At 42.1% G+C, this 17,500-nt stretch overlaps 1 protein-coding gene across 2 annotated transcripts in view; it reads left to right on the top strand.

Annotated features, from left to right (window-relative positions):
- Window positions 1-17,500, top strand: part of LOC128685193 (fatty-acid amide hydrolase 2-A) — a gene marked incomplete in the record, with an annotated part of 125,261 nt that overhangs the window by 94,886 nt on the left and 12,875 nt on the right. For both annotated transcript variants that reach the window (XM_070082905.1, XM_070082904.1), the window contains 1 exon segment: window positions 15,405-15,586. In XM_070082905.1, coding sequence (XP_069939006.1) covers window positions 15,413-15,586 — 174 coding nt within the window.

The raw sequence follows: 17,500 nt of genomic DNA, 5'->3' as shown, positions 1-17,500 counted from the left end.
TTTGCTTTTCCCAAGAGGTGTTATGAGTCACACGTGCGTGTGTTGGTGTTGCTTTCTTCTGGCATGACAGTTAACAAATCAGTTGTAACTGGCAATGTTACTGTTATTGCATTCAAGAATAACAGGTTAGAGCTGCATCCAGAATTGTGATTATCAGTGTTTGTATTTTAAATTCACAGTTTTTTTTTTTTTTTTTTTTTTTTGGGTCTGTGCGTAAATGTTTTGTGTTTTACTTTGGAACATAAAGCAGACATTATTCATTTCTTCCCTGTTACACAGTTTTCAGAAAAACTTCTTTCATATCTGGAATGCTGCATGTTTCACCTGATTTGCTTTTATTTCTTAATATGAGACAATATTTTTCTAGTAGTGTCTAATTTTTCATTCACAGTCCTCTCTGACCAGTTTCAGCCTTTTGTTATTGAGAGCTTTTTCACAGAATCTATTAAATTGGTTAAGACACTTCACTTTCGGTAAATTCCTTAGAAACTTTTTTTTTTCATTTGTCTATTGTACTTCTTTTTTTAGTGACAGCATTCATGAATTTTGCTATTTTATAAGGCTTCATGTTAATTTTTCTCCATTTTATAAAAAGACATTATTTTCTTTTATTCCTCTATAGAATATATAATGATAATGTTAAAGTACAATATTGTATTAACAAAAATAATTGTAATATAGTAGTGTACTGCTATAGCAACAATAGTAATCAATATAATATAGTAACTGTGACTAATTATTATGCTGATAATTACCTAAAAGAAAAAGAAGGAAATTTTTAAGGCATTTTCCTTCTCTGGGTCATCTGGCCTTTGTGGGAAATGGCCAATTTGTTAAAAGGTAATCCAATGAGAATAATATTTTTTTAAGACAACAGCTGTCTCCCACCAAGGCAAGGTAACTCAAAAAAGAAGAAAGTGAAGTTTTTCTTCTTTTTTACATTTAGTAATTTATGCAGTAGTAGTTACTAGCCCCTTGGTAGTTGCCACTTACAACATGTATGGCTTATGGAGGAGGGACTCCTTTCCATGTCCCATGGAGTAGTAATACAGTGGAACCACGACTTATGAGTGCCCCAATATACAAGTTTTTCGAGATACAAGCCATCACTCGGTCGATTTTTTGCCCTGAGTTATGAGCCAAAATCCGAGTTACAAGCGAACTTCCTCCTCAACCCACAACCCGCACACCTTGCTTGTGTTTATCTCTGATTTCATGCTTTAATTCCATGGACATCATCCTCTTTTTCTTCTCATCACTGTCCTTTGCATTTACTTTATTAGGACCCATGGTTAGAAAAAAGAAATTTGGCAAAGTAACTGCACAAAATGCAAGCAAAACACAAGAGAAATGCTTCCATGGCGAGGTAAACAGTGCATTGCTCAGCTGATGTTGTGGCTTTCGCTGAGCCAACTAGTGACAGTGTTCTGAAGCTCCTCATTATTATTATTATTATTAATTTAGGGAACTGGAGCACAGAGCCTTAGATCAAGAGCCCCTCACCAGGATCAAGGTTCCTTGACTGAGCCTAGCACAGCTGTCATGGGCCTGCTGTACTACTGCATAAAGTGAAGGATACCTCTACCTATTCACACATTATATTAAGGAAGGTGCTTTGCTGTTGGTGAAGGGATCATGATCCAAGTAAAAGTAGCTACCATTCTCTTCCATAGATTCAACCATCTTATGCCCATCACGAGCGATGGACATAAGAGCTTTCTGTACAAGAGGCTCAGATGCTCAGGGCTGACTAATATCAGCTGTCAAAACCACAGGTCACACCGGGTGACAAGTAACAACAGGTGATACACAGTGGTCTGGGCGTAGACCTGTGGTCGACTCACAGCTGGGCTCAAGACCACACAGCATCGTGGGTGACATCATAGGAGTGATGCGGGCAGCAGATCACAACATGTGGCCTAGGACATCTGGCTTGGTAACCCATGTTGCTTGTAAATCCACGTGACATCGTCCACACCCCATGTGGCCTCCTCCATGTGGCTTTGTGATCTACGTGGTATACTGATCCACGTGGCTTGGTGATCCACGTGGCTTTGAGTGGCCTCAGGCACTTGGATACACAGATCTGGCAATGAATTCACACAGAAAAGAGCAGAAAACACAGCAGAGGGAGTGAGTACAGTGGTGGAGTGTGGTGGTAGGCAGGTGAGGTGTGAGTGAGGCAAGGAACCTCTCCCACATACCCACTTGGAGAAACACCAACCCTGGACGCTGAAATCACCACAAACTTACCTCTGACTTGCTGAAATAGCCGTGCTGAGCTGAACAACAACAGAACCATACGCTGAACATGTGACTTGAACAGCGTGGGATGCTGTGGCATGGAGTCACAGGGACGCCACTTGCAATTCTCGAAGAAATTCAGTAAATTTCTGCCAAATCCTGCTTGTACCTGTGTCTGGATGCTGAAACGTGCAGACACGACATCAGGATAACTCGTTGAGAGACGGATGCTTCTTGTGTGGGGGGATGAAGTGAAGACAACTTCATCCCTCTTCCTTCCCTCCTTGGGCAACACAACCGCTGTGACCACCGCTTCCACCAATGTTTACGCATTTATTGGTGATTCTTGGTAGTGGGGAGTAATGATGAAGGCTTCAGAGGCTTCTTACTTTATTTGCAATGTCGTGGGGTACACAGGCAGTGTGTTAAGTGCCCATGGCCCGGGAGGGAGAGAGGAGTTGTTCTTGTTGACTGAGTGAAGGCCGCTGAGAGAGTGAGGTACAGGCAGGGGTGGGCAGGCTGGCATGCCCACCGAGAGGCCTGGCCTCTGGTGGAAACTATGGGAATTAGGCATGTAGGTTCACTGGTTACCCTTTCCCATACTCCCCTACTCTCTCCCAATACCCCCTTGGACCCCCTAATCTCTCCCTGCCACTGTCCCCCCCACCTCATATCCTTCTCCCCCTGCCCTACCTCCCTCCCCCTTCCCCTCCCTACAACACCCATCCTCACACAAACACCCACTCCGAAAATACACAAGCTTCGTTCTGTGGCATAATGGCTTGCCTAAGAACAAGGCCAAAAACCAAGGGTCTGGGAGGCAGAGTTCAAAAAAAAGGGAAGAAGACTGGGGAAGGAAGCTAGAAGAGCTTGGCAGGAAAATGGAGGAGATGATAGCTGCAGAGAGCAGAAAGTGGCAGCAACAAGCCATAGTAGCAGAAGATAAGATACAGTGCTTAGAACAGGAACTGAGAAATCTGAAACAGCTTAAAGAGAAAAATGACAGAACAGACATAACATGAGGAACTTCTACATCAGGCACAGACAAGGAGACTGGAGGGAGCAAAGAAGCTATACTGTATGCAAAGGCCCTATCAGACCCACGCGGGGCCAAGGCTCAGGTGCGTATAACAGGAAAGGAACTTCAGCGGATTAGAGAATACCTGACAGGGAGGCAACAATGAGTCATGGCGCGTGATGAGGTATCACAGTGGGCGCCTGTGATGAGCAGGGTCCCACAGGGGTCAGTCCTGGGACCAGTGTTATTTTTGGTATATGTGAATGACATGATGGAAGGGATAGACTCAGAAGTGTCCCTGTTCGCAGATGATGTGAAGTTAATGGGGAAAATTAAATCTGATGAGGATCAGGCGAGACTACAAAGAGACCTGGACAGGCTGAACACATGGTCCAGCAACTGGCTTCTCGAATTCAACCCCATCAAATCCAAAGTCATGAAGATTGGGGAAGGGCAAAGAAGACCACAGACAGAGTATAGGCTAGGTGGCCAAAGACTGCAAACCTCACTCAAGGAGAAAGATCTTGGGGTGAGCATAACACCGAACTCATTTCCGGAAGCACGCATCAACCAGATGACTGCTGCAGCATGTGGGTGCCTGGCAAACCTGAGAATAGCATTCTGACACCTTAGTAAGGAATCATTCAAGACACTGTACACTGTGTACGTCAGGCCCATACTGGAGTATGCAGCACCAGTTTGGAACCCACTCCTGGGAAATCGGCTTGACGACAGTGAAGGAAAGAAGGGTTAGAAGAGACATGATAACATACAAAATACTGCTTGGAATAGGTAAGGTGGACAGAGACAGGATGTTCCAGAGAGGGGACAGAAACAAGGGGTCACAATTGTAAGCTGAAGACTCAGACAAGTCAAAGGGATGTTAGGAAGTATTTCTTCAGTCATAGAGTTGTCAGGAAGTGGAATAGTCCAGCAAGTGAGGTAGTGGAGGCAGGAACCATACATAGCTTTAAGATGAGGTATGATAGCATTCAGTGAAGAGGAGGGAACTGAGTCTTGACCCCTGCAATCACAATTAGGTGAGTACACACACACACACACACACACAGGAGCTATTACTCAACCCCTGCAACCTCAACTAGGTGAGTACACACACAAGCATGCACGCACACATGGGGGGGGGGGATGCAGAACTTCCTGAATGGGGTTCAGTGGGACAGAGAACTGGCAAATGAGATGATGGAATACGTGACAACAGTATTCAAGGAAGCTGAGGAGAGGTTTGTACCCAAGGGTAACTGGAATAATGAAAAAGCCAGGATGAGCCCATGGTTCACTCAAAGGTGCAGGGAGGCCAAAACCAAGTGTGCTAGGGAATGAAAGAAGTATTGAAGGCAAAGGACCCAGAAGAATAAGGCGAGCAGTCGTAGAGCCAGAAATGAATATGCACAGGTAAGAAGAGAGGCCCAACGACAATATGAAAACGACATAGCAGCAAAAGCCAAATCTGACCCGAAGCTGTTATACAGCCACATCAGGAGGAAAACAACAGTCAAGGACCAGGTAATCAGGCTAAGGAAGGAAGGAAAAGAGACAACAAGAAATGACCGTGAAGTATGTGAGGAACTCAACAAGAGATTCAAAGAAGTGTTCACAGAGGAGACAGAAGAGGCTCCAGAGGGATGGAGAGGTGTGGCACATCACCAGGTGCTGGACACGGTACACACAACCAAGGAAGAAGTGAAGAGGCTTCTGAGTGAGCTAGATACCTCAAAGGCAATGGGGCCAGATAACATCTCTCCATGGGTCCTGAGAGGGAGCAGAGGCACTATGAGTACCCCTAACAACAATATTCAATACATCTATCGAAACAGGGAGATTGCCTGAGGCATGGAAGACAGCAAATGTAGTCCCAATCTTTAAAAAAAGAGACAGACATGAAGCACTAAACTACAGACCAGTGTCACTGACATGTATAGTATGCAAAGTCATGGAGAAGATTGTCAGGAGAAGAGTGGTGGAACACCTAGAAAGGAATGATCTCATCAACAGCACCCAACATGGTTTCAGGGACAGGAAATCCTGTGTCACAAACCTACTGGAGTTCTATGACAAGGTGACAGCAGTAAGACAAGAGAGAGAGGGGTGGGTGGATTGCATTTTCTTGGACTGCAAGAAGGCGTTTGACACAGTACCACACAAGAGATTAGTGCAAAAACTGGAGGACCAAGCAGGGATAACAGGGAAGGCACTACAATGGATCAGGGAATACGTATTTGTCAGGAAGACAGCAGCGAGTAATGGTACGTGGCGAGGTGTCAGAGTGGGCACCTGTGACCAGCGGGGTCCCACAGGGGTCAGTCCTAGGACCAGTGCTGTTTCTGGCATTTGTGAACGATATGACAGAAGGAATAAACTCTGAGGTGTCACTGTTTGCAGATGACATGAAGTTGATGAGAAGAATTCATTCGATCGAAGACCAGGCAGAACTACAAAGGGATCTGGACAGGCTGCAGACCTGGTCCAGCAATTGGCTCCTGAAGTTCAATCCCACCAAGTCCAAAGTCATGAAGATTGGGGAAGGGCAAAGAAGACCGCAGACGGAGTACAGTCTAGGGGGCCAGAGACTACAAACCTCACTCAAGGAAAAAGATCTTGGGGTGAGTATAACACCAGGCACATCTCCTGAAGCGCACATCAACCAAATAACTGCTGCAGCATATGGGCGCCTGGCAAACCTCAGAACAGCATTCCGACATCTTAATAAGGAGTCGTTCAGGACCCTGTACACCGTGTACGTTAGGCCCATATTGGAGTATGCGGCACCAGTTTGGAACCCACACCTAGCCAAGCATGTAAAGAAACCAGAGAAAGTGCAAAGGTTTGCCACAAGACTAGTCCCTGAGCTAAGAGGTATGTCCTACGAGGAGAGGTTAAGGGAAATCAACCTGACGACACTGGAGGACAGGAGAGATAGGGGGGACATGATAATGACATACAAAATACTGAGAGGAATTGACAAGGTGGACAAAGACAGGATGTTCCAGAGACTGGACACAGCAACAAGGGGACACAGTTGGAAGCTGAAGACACAGATGAATCACATGGATGTTAGGAAGTATTTCTTCAGCCACAGAGTAGTCAGTAAGTGGAATAGTTTGGGAAGAGATGTAGTGGAGGATCCATACATAGCTTTAAGCAGAGGTACGATAAAGCTCATGGTTCAGGGAGAGTGACCTAGTGGCGACCAGTGAAGAGGCGGGGCCAGGAGCTTGGACTCGACCCCTGCAACCTCAACTAGGTGAGTGTACACACACACACACACACACACACACACACACACACACACACACACACACACACACACACACACACACACACACACACACTCACACACTCACACACACACACACACACTCACACACTCACACTCACACTCTCTAGGGCTACACTTATACGGAGTTCTGGTTAGCAGTAACCTAAAACCAAGACAACAGTGCATTAGTGTTCGCAATAAAGCTAACAGAATTCTTGGGTTCATATCTATAAGTATAAATAATAGAAGTCCTCAGGTTGTTCTTCAACTCTGTATATCCTTGGTTAGGCCTCATTTAGACTATGCTGCTCAGTTCTGGTCACTGTATTACAGAATGGATATAAATGTTCTGGAAAACATACGAAGGAGGATGACAAAGATGATCCCATGTATCAGAAATCTTCCCTTTGAGGATAGACTGAAAGCCCTGAATCTGCACTCTCTCGAAAGGCGTAGAATTAAGGGGGATATGATCGAGGTGTATAAATGGAAAACAGGAATAAATAAAGGGAATGTAAATAGTGTGGTGAAAATTTCCATCCAAGACAGGACTCACAGCAATGGTTTCAAGTTGGAAAAATTCAGATTCAGGAAGGATATAGGAAAGTACTGGTTTGGTAATAGAGTTGTGGATGAGTGGAACAAGCTCCCGAGTACAGTTATTGAGGCTAAAACTTTGTGTAGTTTTAAAAATAGGTTAGATAAATACACGAGTGGGTGTGGGTGGGTGTGAGTTGGACCTGACTAGCTTGTGTTGCTGGGTCTGGTACAGTGCTCCATCCTTGAGTGGAGATGACCATACTGGGTGGGTCATTGGGATAATCCGCAGGGTGGGTCATTGGGATAATCCGGGGGGGGGGGGGGACATGGACCTGTTCCGCATGGGTCAGTAGGCCTGTTGCAGTGTTCCTTCTTTCTTATGTTCTTATTAGGTTTTATGCTACCACCGGAAAGCAGAACGCCACTTTTTCCACTTATAAATGCATATAAATGCCAGATAACAAGTTTACACTAACATATATTAAGTTAACAATAGAACTAGGCATTAAAAAAACAATAAAAAGTAAAATACACATGCAGTACACTCATTTACCTCAAAATATTTGTAGTTTTAATGTAGGGCAAAAGGTGAGTAGTATTTATTGTAAGAAGTCAGGTGTGGTAGGTATGGTAGCCTTCCTGGCCACCCCACTCACACATAATATACATGTACTATGACATTTAACCCTTTGACTGTCGCAACCCCAAATCCTGAGGTGTCTCCTGGTGTCGAAAATTTAAAAAAAAAAAAATATTTTTCTTATGAAATGATAGAGAATCTTTTTCCGATGGTAATGACACTAAAAGAACAAAATTTGATGGAAAACTTATGGAATTACACTCTCATGAATTTAGAGACCTCGGCGATATTTACGAACCTGCGATTTCACCCACTCTGAGCTCTATTTTCGACTAATTTCATTGTTCCAGTCGACCAAACTCTTAGCTATTTCTTTAGAACTCCATTTTTTCTATCGACTGAGTACAAGAAACTGCCCATTTACTGATTTCTGCTACCCAATAACGTATAGTCAGAAATTTGCAATTTGGCCAATTTCACGCAAATTAAAAAATATGCCAGTTTCAAAATAGGGTCCAGAATGAACAATGAAGACATTTCTAGCTCTAAAATGACATTTTCTTTGTTCATCATTCACATCTCTAGGCCCCTCTGATATTACTCTTGCTTTCTATTTTGAATTTTTATTCAAACAAAAAATAGAAGATTTACTGTTATGCAGACTACTGCAATATTGTAATAATTGTATAAATAATGTCAACCCATTCATGACTGCATATTAGAATGGCTAGTTGGATATTTATTGGACAATGACATCATTTGTTTATTTTTGAACATCGGCAAAAATCAAACATTTCCCCTACTTTGAGCACTATTTCAAGGTTCTTTTCATAGTAAAACCAATCAAAATCACCTCTGTTACTATAATATGTTTTCCATTCTATCAAATGAGACCAAGAAAACAAGAATACAACCATAAATACTATACGAAAATACACCATAAATTAGGCATTTTAATCCCAAAATATGGTTGCAGTTTTTTTTTCTCATGCACTGTGTACTGCAGGATTTTTTTTATATGGTGCACACTGACCACACAGACCCATTCTCTCACATGTGGGCCTACCAGCTTTATCCTGCTTGATTTGAAGCCTCTAGAATTTTTGAGTATATACGTATACGTCAAACACGGTGGCTTGTAAGATGTATACATGTATATACACGACCAAAACAGTCAAAGGGTGAAAGTGCCATAGAGCGATATATTGCGTATACAGTACACTCATTACTTATCTTAAAATATTTGTAGTCTTAATAGTCTTAAAGTAGGGTGAGAGGTGAAAAGTATTTATTTGTAGAAAGTCAGGTGTGGGAGGTATGGTAGCCCGCCTGCCCACTCCACCCACACATAATATACAGCCTCTTCTCACTTAACAACAGAGTTCTGTTCCTAGTACCATGTCAGTAAACGAATTCGTCACTAAACGAGGAGCATACTACAGTGGACCCCCGCATACCGCACGCATCGCATACCGTACAATCCGCATACCGCTCGCTTTTTTCGCAAAAATTTTGCCTCGCATACCGCCCAAAAACCCGCTCACCGCCCTTCGTCCGAGACGCGTCCAATGTGCGGCCTGAGCCACGCTCACATGTTCCGCCGGTGGCATTGTTTACCAGCCAGCCTCCGCGGTAACATCCAAGCATACAATCGGAACATTTCATATTATTACAGTGTTTTTGGTGATTTTTTCTGGAAAATAAGTGACCATGGGCCCCAAGAAAGCTTCTAGTGCCAACCCTACAGCAATAAGGGTGAGAAATACTATAGAGATGAAGAAAAAGATGACCGCGGGTTCAATCCCGGCCGGGGGTATGGTTTAAGAAAAAGATCATTGATAAGTATGAAAGTGGAGTGCGTGTCTCCGAGCTGGCCAGGTTGTATAATAAACCCCAATCAACCATCGCTACTATTGGTGGTACAGCTGCTGCTGTACCACCGTCAGCTGCTGCTGCACTGTCAGCTGCTGCTGCACTGTCAGCTGCTGCTGCTGTTGTACCACCGTCAGCTGCTGCTGCTGCTGTAGCATCGTCTGCTGCTGCTGTAGCATCGTCTGCTGCTGCTGTAGCATCGTCTGCTGCTGCTGTAGCATCGTCTGCTGCTGCTGTAGCATCGTCTGTTGCTGCTGTAGCATCGTCTGCTGCTGCTGTAGCATCGTCTGTTGCTGCTGTAGCATCGTCTGTTGCTGCTGTACCACCGTCAGCTGCTGCTGCTGCTGTAGCACCGTTGTTGGTGTGGCTTATTGAGAATACCAAGAAACAATTAACCCCAGAGGATTTGCCACCCAGGATAACCCAAAAAAGTCAGTGTCATCGAAGACTGTCTAACTTATTTCCATTGGGGTCCTTAATCTTGTCTCCCAGGATGCAACCCACACCAGTCGACTAACACCCAGGTGTGAACAGGGAAAAATGCCTGGAACTAGTGCTCATATTGGTGAATTTAAAAGTCAGCAAAGGTTGGTTTGAGAGATTTAAGAATCGTAGTGGCATACACAGTGTGATAAGGCCTGTTCTGGAAGAAAATGCCAAACAGGACCTACAGTACTCAGGAGGAAAAGGCACTCCCAGGACACAGTGTCTCATCAGTCATTGCTGCATCTTCAATAAAGGTAAGTGTCATTTATTCTTCATTTAGTAGAGTAGTACATGCACAATATATATTGTGCATGTACTACTCTACTATTGTGCATGTATCCTTCTCTTTGTGTGTAGGAAAATGTATATTTCATGTGGTAAAATTTTTTTTTTCATACTTTTGGGTGTCTTGCACGGATTAATTTGATTTCCATTATTTCTTATGGGGAAAATTCATTCGTATACCGAACATTTCGCATAACATTCAGCCCTCTTGCACGGATTAAAGTCGCTATGCGGGGGTCCACTGTATAATGGTAGTGGGTTTATGTCAGCTATAAACCATACCCCCGGCCGGGATTGAACCCGCGGTCATAGAGTCACAAAACTCCAGCCCGTCGCGTTAACCACTAGACCAGCTAGCCACAATAAGATTCATCCAACTAGGTATATTTCTACACCATAGGAAAGTTAGCACAGGCACCTCTGTGACCACAAATGTCATGTTGACGGCAGTGAAGGGACTTGAGCTAGAGTTCGTCACGGCCACGCTAGCTGGAGATTCGTCTGTAAAAACTTGCATTTGTGGTCACAGAGGTGCCTGTGCTAACTTTCCTATGGTGTAGAAATATACCTAGTTGGATGAATCTTATTGTGGCTAGCTGGTCTAGTGGCTAACGCGATGGGCTGGAGTTTTGTGACTCTATGACCGCGGGTTCAATCCCGGCCGGGGGTATGGTTTATTTGCAATCGTGTCATTACGATTTCTTGAGTTATGTCAGCTATGTTTGATATTGCTCTAATGTCACCTTTGCACCATTTATAACATTTTTGGTGTATTTTTAAATGTTTATACAGTAGTGTATTGTATATTATAATAAACAGAATAGAGGAAATCAGCTCTAATAAACATTATTTAGGTATGCACACTGAGAGAATCCATCATAAAGTCCGAGTCGTCAGTAAATGAGTTCGTCGCTAAGTGAGGAGAGGCTGTACTACATTATACCCCATAGCTCTGGGACTAGTCTTGTGGCAAACCTCTGCACCTTCTTGAAGTTTCTGATGTGTGCTTGACCAGGTGTAGGTTTCATGCTGATGCTGCATACTTCAATATGGGCCTGACATACATGGTGTATAGTGTTGTGAAGGACTCCTTACTTAGTTGTTGAAATGCTATTCTTAGATTTGCCAGATGATCATATGCTGCAGCAGTAATTTGGTTGTGCACTTCTCAAGGCTCCTCTCCTTGAGTGAGGTTTGCAGCCTTTGCTCTCTGAGCTTGAACTCTGATAGCAGTCTTTGTCCTTCCCTAAACTTCATAACTTTGCACTTCAGATTTTTTGTAGCCTTTCCTGGTCCACATCTACTTGTATTCTCCTTATTAGTGTCACATCATCTTCAAACGGGGATACCTCTGACTACATCCCTTCTGTCATGTCATTTACTTTTGTAAGAAACAGCACTAGCCCTAGGAACCCTGCTTATCACATGCACTCATTCTTATACCTCGTCATGGACCATCACTTGTTGTTTCCTTCCTGTCAGGTATTCCCTGATTCATTACAGTGGTTTTCCTGTTATTCCTGCCTGCTTATCTAGCTTTTGTACCAATCTTGTGCAGTTCTGACAAAAGCCTTCTTACAGTCCAAGAAAATGCAATCTGCTCATCTCTCTCCTGTCTTCTGTCCCCTTATCATAGAACTCAGTAGGTTTATGACACAGGATTTTCCATCCCTGAAACTGTGCTAGTTGTCATGTATGAACCCATTTCTTTCTAGGTGCTCCACCACTTTTCCTGTGATAATCTTATCCATAACTTTACATATCAGTTACACTGGTCTGTAGCTTAACCCTTTGGGGGTTGCCAGGCCCTCTTAGAGACTTATTCTCATGGTTGCCAAAGTTTAAAAAAAAAATTATTTTTTCTTATGAAAGGATAAAGAATCTTTTCCTGATCATAATGACACCAAAAGTATGAAATTTGATGGAAAACTTACGGAATTATGCTCTCGCGAAGTTAGTGGTCTCAACGATGTTTACACATCGGCGATTTTGCCCACTTTGAGCCCTATTTTCAGCCAATTCCAGTGTACTAGTCGACAAAAATCATAACTATTTCGCTAGAACTCCATTTTTTCTATCGAATGAGTACAAGAAACCACCCATTTACCGATTTCAACTATCCAATAAATTGGTCAGAATTTAGCAATTTTGCCAATTTCACACAAATTTCAAAAGATGCCAATTTCCAAATAGGGTTCAGAAAGACATTCCTGGCACTAAAATAACATTTCCTCTGTTCATTAGTCACGTCTCCAGGCCCCTCTTACATTTCTTTTGCTTCCCACTTTGATTTTTTATTCTCACAAACAAAATAAGATTTACTGTTATGCAGACTACTGCATTAGTGTAGAAATGGTATAAATAATTTCGGCACACTTGTGAAAGAATATTAGACTCGCCAGTTGATGTGTATTGGATGCTTAGCATGATTTGTTTACTTTTGAACTTTGGTAAAAATCGAACATTTCTGCTACTTTGAGCTCAATTTCAAGGTACTTTTCATTGTAAAACCAGTCAAAATCATCTCAGTTTCTGTAATATGTCTTCCATTCTATAAAATGAGACCAAGAAAACTAGAATACAACAATAAATACCATACATAAATACAGTGCAAAGTCGCTGTTTTAATCCAAAAACACGGTCAAATTTTTTTTTTCTCATTACGCACTGTGTGTTGCAGGATTTTTTTTATACTGCACACACTGACCACATAGACCCATTCTTTCATATGTAGGCCTACCAGCTTTCTCTTGCTAGATTTGAGGGCACTAGAATTTATGCGTACTAGTACGTCAAAAACCCTGGTGCGTAAGCTGTACTAGTACGGCCGAAACCCCCAAAGGGTTAATGCTGCCTGTCTGTCTCCTTTCTTTAAAGCTGTGACTATTTTTGCTATCTTCCACCCCTCTGGCAATTGCCCAGTTTTGATAGACTTGTTGAAGATTGTTGTTAATGGCACACACAGTGCCTCTGCTCCCTCTCTCAGGACCCACAGAAAGATATTATCTGGTCCCACTGCTGTGTGAATTAGATACCTTTGAGGTATCGAATTCACATAGTAGTTCCTTCACCTTCTCCTTAGTTGTGTGTATTGTTTCCAACACTTGCCAGTGCAGTCTCCCATCTCAGGTTGCTGTGAGCCTTTCTGTCTCCTCTGAGAATACCTCCCTAAATCTCATGCTGAGCTCTTGACAGACTTCCTGGTCATTTCTTGTGAACTGCCCACCTATCTTGTTCAGCCTGATTACCTGGTCGCTGACTTGTTTTCCTCCTGATTTAACTATATATCACCTTCTATACTTTTTCCATGCTCTAGCACATTTTGCTTTGGTGCCTCTACACCTTTGGGTAAACCATGGGCTCACTCTGGTCTTTCCAGTGTTTATACTACCCCTGGGTATGAACTACTACTCTGCCTTCCTACACTTTTTGGCCACATGTTCCAGAATCTCATTCACTTTCTCTGGTTCTCTTTCCCACTGCACCTCATATAGGAAGTGCCTCATGCCTATATAGTTCCTTCTTTTTGAAGTTTGGCTTCTCACTTCCTTCCCATGCTGCTTCACTTTCCATTGTTAATTCCATAGCTTATTTGAAACTCAGGACCGTGTGATCACTAGCACCCAGGGGACATTCATGTGTAATAGCCTCTATGTTGGAACCACTCAGGGTGAATAAATACATATATACATGCAGGGATGTGTAATGTCACCATGGTTGTTTAATATATTTATAGATGGGGTTGTAAAAGAAGTAAATGCTAGGGTGTTCGGGAGAGAGGTGGGATTGAATTATGGGGAATCAAATTCAAAATGGGAATTGACACAGTTACTTTTTGCTGATGATACTGTGCTTATGGGAGATTCTAAAGAAAAATTGCAAAGGTTAGTGGATGAGTTTGGGAATGTGTGTGTAAAGGTAGAAAGTTGAAAGTAAACATAGAAAAGAGTAGGGTGATGAGGGTATCAAATGATATAGATAAAGAGAAATTGGATATCAAATTTGGGAGGAGAAGTATGGAAGAAGTGAATGTTTTCAGATACTTGGGAGTTGACGTGTCAGCAGATGGATTTATGAAGGATGAGGTTAATCATAGAATTGATGAAGGAAAAAAGGTGAGTGGTGCGTTGAGGTATATGTGGAGTCAAAAAACGTTATCTATGGAGGCAAAGAAGGGAATGTATGAAAGTATAGTAGTACCAACACTCTTATATGGATGTGAAGCTTGGGTGGTAAATGCAGCAGCGAGGAGACGGTTGGAGGCAGTTGAGATGTCCTGTCTAAGGGCAATGTGTGGTGTAAATATTATGCAGAAAATTCGGAGTGTGGAAATTAGGAAAAGTGTGGAGTTAATAGAAGTATTAGTCAGAGGGCTGAAGAGGGGTTGTTGAGGTGGTTTGGTCATTTAGAGAGAGTGGATCAAAGTAGAATGACATGGAAAGCTTATAAATCTATAGGGGAAGGAAGGCGGGGTAGGGGTCGTCCTCGAAAGGGTTGGAGAGAGGGGGTAAAGGAGGTTTTGTGGGCGAGGGGCTTGGACTTCCAGCAAGCGTGCGTGAGCGTGTTAGATAGGAGTGAATGGAGACGAATGGTACTTGGGACCTGATGATCTGTTGGAGTGTGAGCAGGGTAATATTTAGTGAAGGGATTCAGAGAAACCGGTTATTTTCATATAGTTGGACTTGAGTCCTGGAAATGGGAAGTACAATGCCTGCACTTTAAAGGAGGGGTTTGGGATATTGGCAGTTTGGAGGGATATGTTGTGTATCTTTATACGTATATGCTTCTAAACTGTTGTATTCTGAGCACCTCTGCAAAAACAGTGATAATGTGTGAGTGTGATGAAAGTGTTAAATGATGATGAAAGTATTTTCTTTTTGGGGATTTTCTTTCTTTTTTTTTTGGGTCACCCTGCCACGGTGGGAAACGGCCGACTTGTTGAAAAGAAAAAAAAAATACATGCATGCATGCATTCAGGCATACATGAGTGTGTGTGTGTGTTTATTTATTTATTTGTATATTTTCAAACTGTCATTTTCTTTGTACAGTATTTGCTTCATGTTTCTGAAAAGATGTCACATGTGAAATGTTATAATCTTCAGTTGACAGGATGTGGTGGACTAACTTGATCCTACGTTCACTGAGGCTGATTTTAGATGCAATTTCCAGTGTAATCTTTGGAATTATGTACTATGGTGATTCACCCACAGTCCTGCCTCCCATCACCAACCTCATCCTCCTGGAGTCAGCCACAGCATTAGCAACTAAAATAAGAAATAAAAAGGTAACTTTTAATTTTCACTTAATTTTTCATATTTAAATAACAGACTGCCTATTTCATATTGTAGTTTCCTTGTTATAATGGCACTTGTTATAATGGTCTTTGTTATAGTGGCCCTTGTTATAATGGCCCTAGCTATAATGACCTTTGTTATAATGGCCCTTGTTATAATGGCCTTTGTTACAATGGCCCATGTTATAATGGTCCTAGCTCTAATGACCCTTGTTATGATGACCTTTGTTATAAAGCCCCTTTCACGTGCCTTCATCATTCTCTGGAGAGGGAGCATGGACACGTTCTCAGGGTCGAAAAAAAAAAAATTATTTTTCTTTTGAAATGATAGAGAATCTTTTTCCGGTGGTAATGACACCAAAAGTATGAAATTTGATAGAAAACTTATGGAATTATGCTCGACTAAAATCATAACTGTTTTGCTAGAACTCCATTTGTTCTATCGATTGAGTACAAGAAACCGCCCATTTACTGATTTCAACTACCCAATAAAGTGGTCAGAAATTGGCAATTTGGCCAATTTCACACGAGTTTCAAATGATGCCAACTTCAAAATAGGGTCCAGAATAAACAAGATAGACATTCCTAGCAATAAAACAACATTTTCTCTGTTCATTAGTCATGTCTCCATTTTGAATTTTTATTCTCACAAAAAATAAAAGATTTACTGTTATGCAAATTACTGCATTATTGTCAAAATAGTTTAAATAATATCAGCGCCCTTGTGAAAGAATATAAGACTCGCCAATTGATGTGTATTGGATGCGTAGCGTGATTTATTTACTCTTGAACATTGGCAAAAATCGAACATTTCCGCTATTTTGAGCTCAATTTCAAGGTACTTTTCATCGTGAAACCAAACAAAATCATCTCCATTTCTGTAATATAACTTCCATTCTATCAAATGAGACCAAGAAAACGAGAATACAACCATAAATACTATACGAAAATAGACTGCAAAGTCGCTGTTTTAAACCAAAAACACAGTCTGAGTTTTTTTTCTCATTATGCATTGTGTGCTGCAGGATTTTTTTTATACTGAGCATACTAACCATGCAGATCCATTCTTTCATATGTAGGCCCACCAGCTTTCTCTCGCTAGAATTTACGCGTACAAGTACAGCACCAACCATGGCTCTCAAGTCATACAAGTATGGCACTGACCCTGAAAGGGTTAAATGGGCCATGGAAAACAATGTGAAGTTCATTGAAAAGAAATTTCAATTACTTTGATGTGGAAATTTAACAGTATTTGAGTATAAAACAAATTCCAGCCATGCGGTAGTGAGAAAAACTAATGTGAAAGACCTGGAGTGATAGTGTATGAGGATCTCTTTTCAAAGATCACAACAGTGTTCCACATTTGCTAAGAAAATGATAGGATGGATAATGAAAACCTTCAAAACTAGGGATTCCAAGCCCATGATGGTTCTCTTCAAATCACTTGTTCTCTCTAGGCTGGAATATTGCTGTACACTAATGACCCCTTTCAAGGCAGGTGAAATTGCAGACCTGGAGAATGTACAGATAATTTTCATGGCACAGATAAATACGACAAAGCACCTAAACTATGGGGAACAGTTGAAGTCCCTCGATTTCTATTCCCTGGAATGTAGGCAAAAAAGATGTATGATAATGTACACTTGGAAAATCTTCTTAGAGGGACTAGTCCCAAATTTGCACACAAAAATCACTCCCTATGAAAGCGAAAGACTGGGCAGGAGATACAACATCCCCCAATGAAAACCAGGTGTGCTATAAGTATGCTAAAAGACAACACAATACATATAAGTGTCAGGGGCCCAAGACATTGACTGCCTCCCATCATACATAAGGGGGATTACCAATAGATGCCTGTCTGTATTCAAGAAGGTGCTGGACAGGCACCTAAAGTCAATACCTGAT

This window comes from Cherax quadricarinatus, chromosome 8, assembly GCF_038502225.1.
Source record: "Cherax quadricarinatus isolate ZL_2023a chromosome 8, ASM3850222v1, whole genome shotgun sequence".
Lineage (NCBI taxonomy): Eukaryota > Metazoa > Arthropoda > Malacostraca > Decapoda > Parastacidae > Cherax > Cherax quadricarinatus.
Note: the sequence above shows the minus strand (reverse complement) of the source record. Positions and strands in the feature narration are given on the sequence as shown.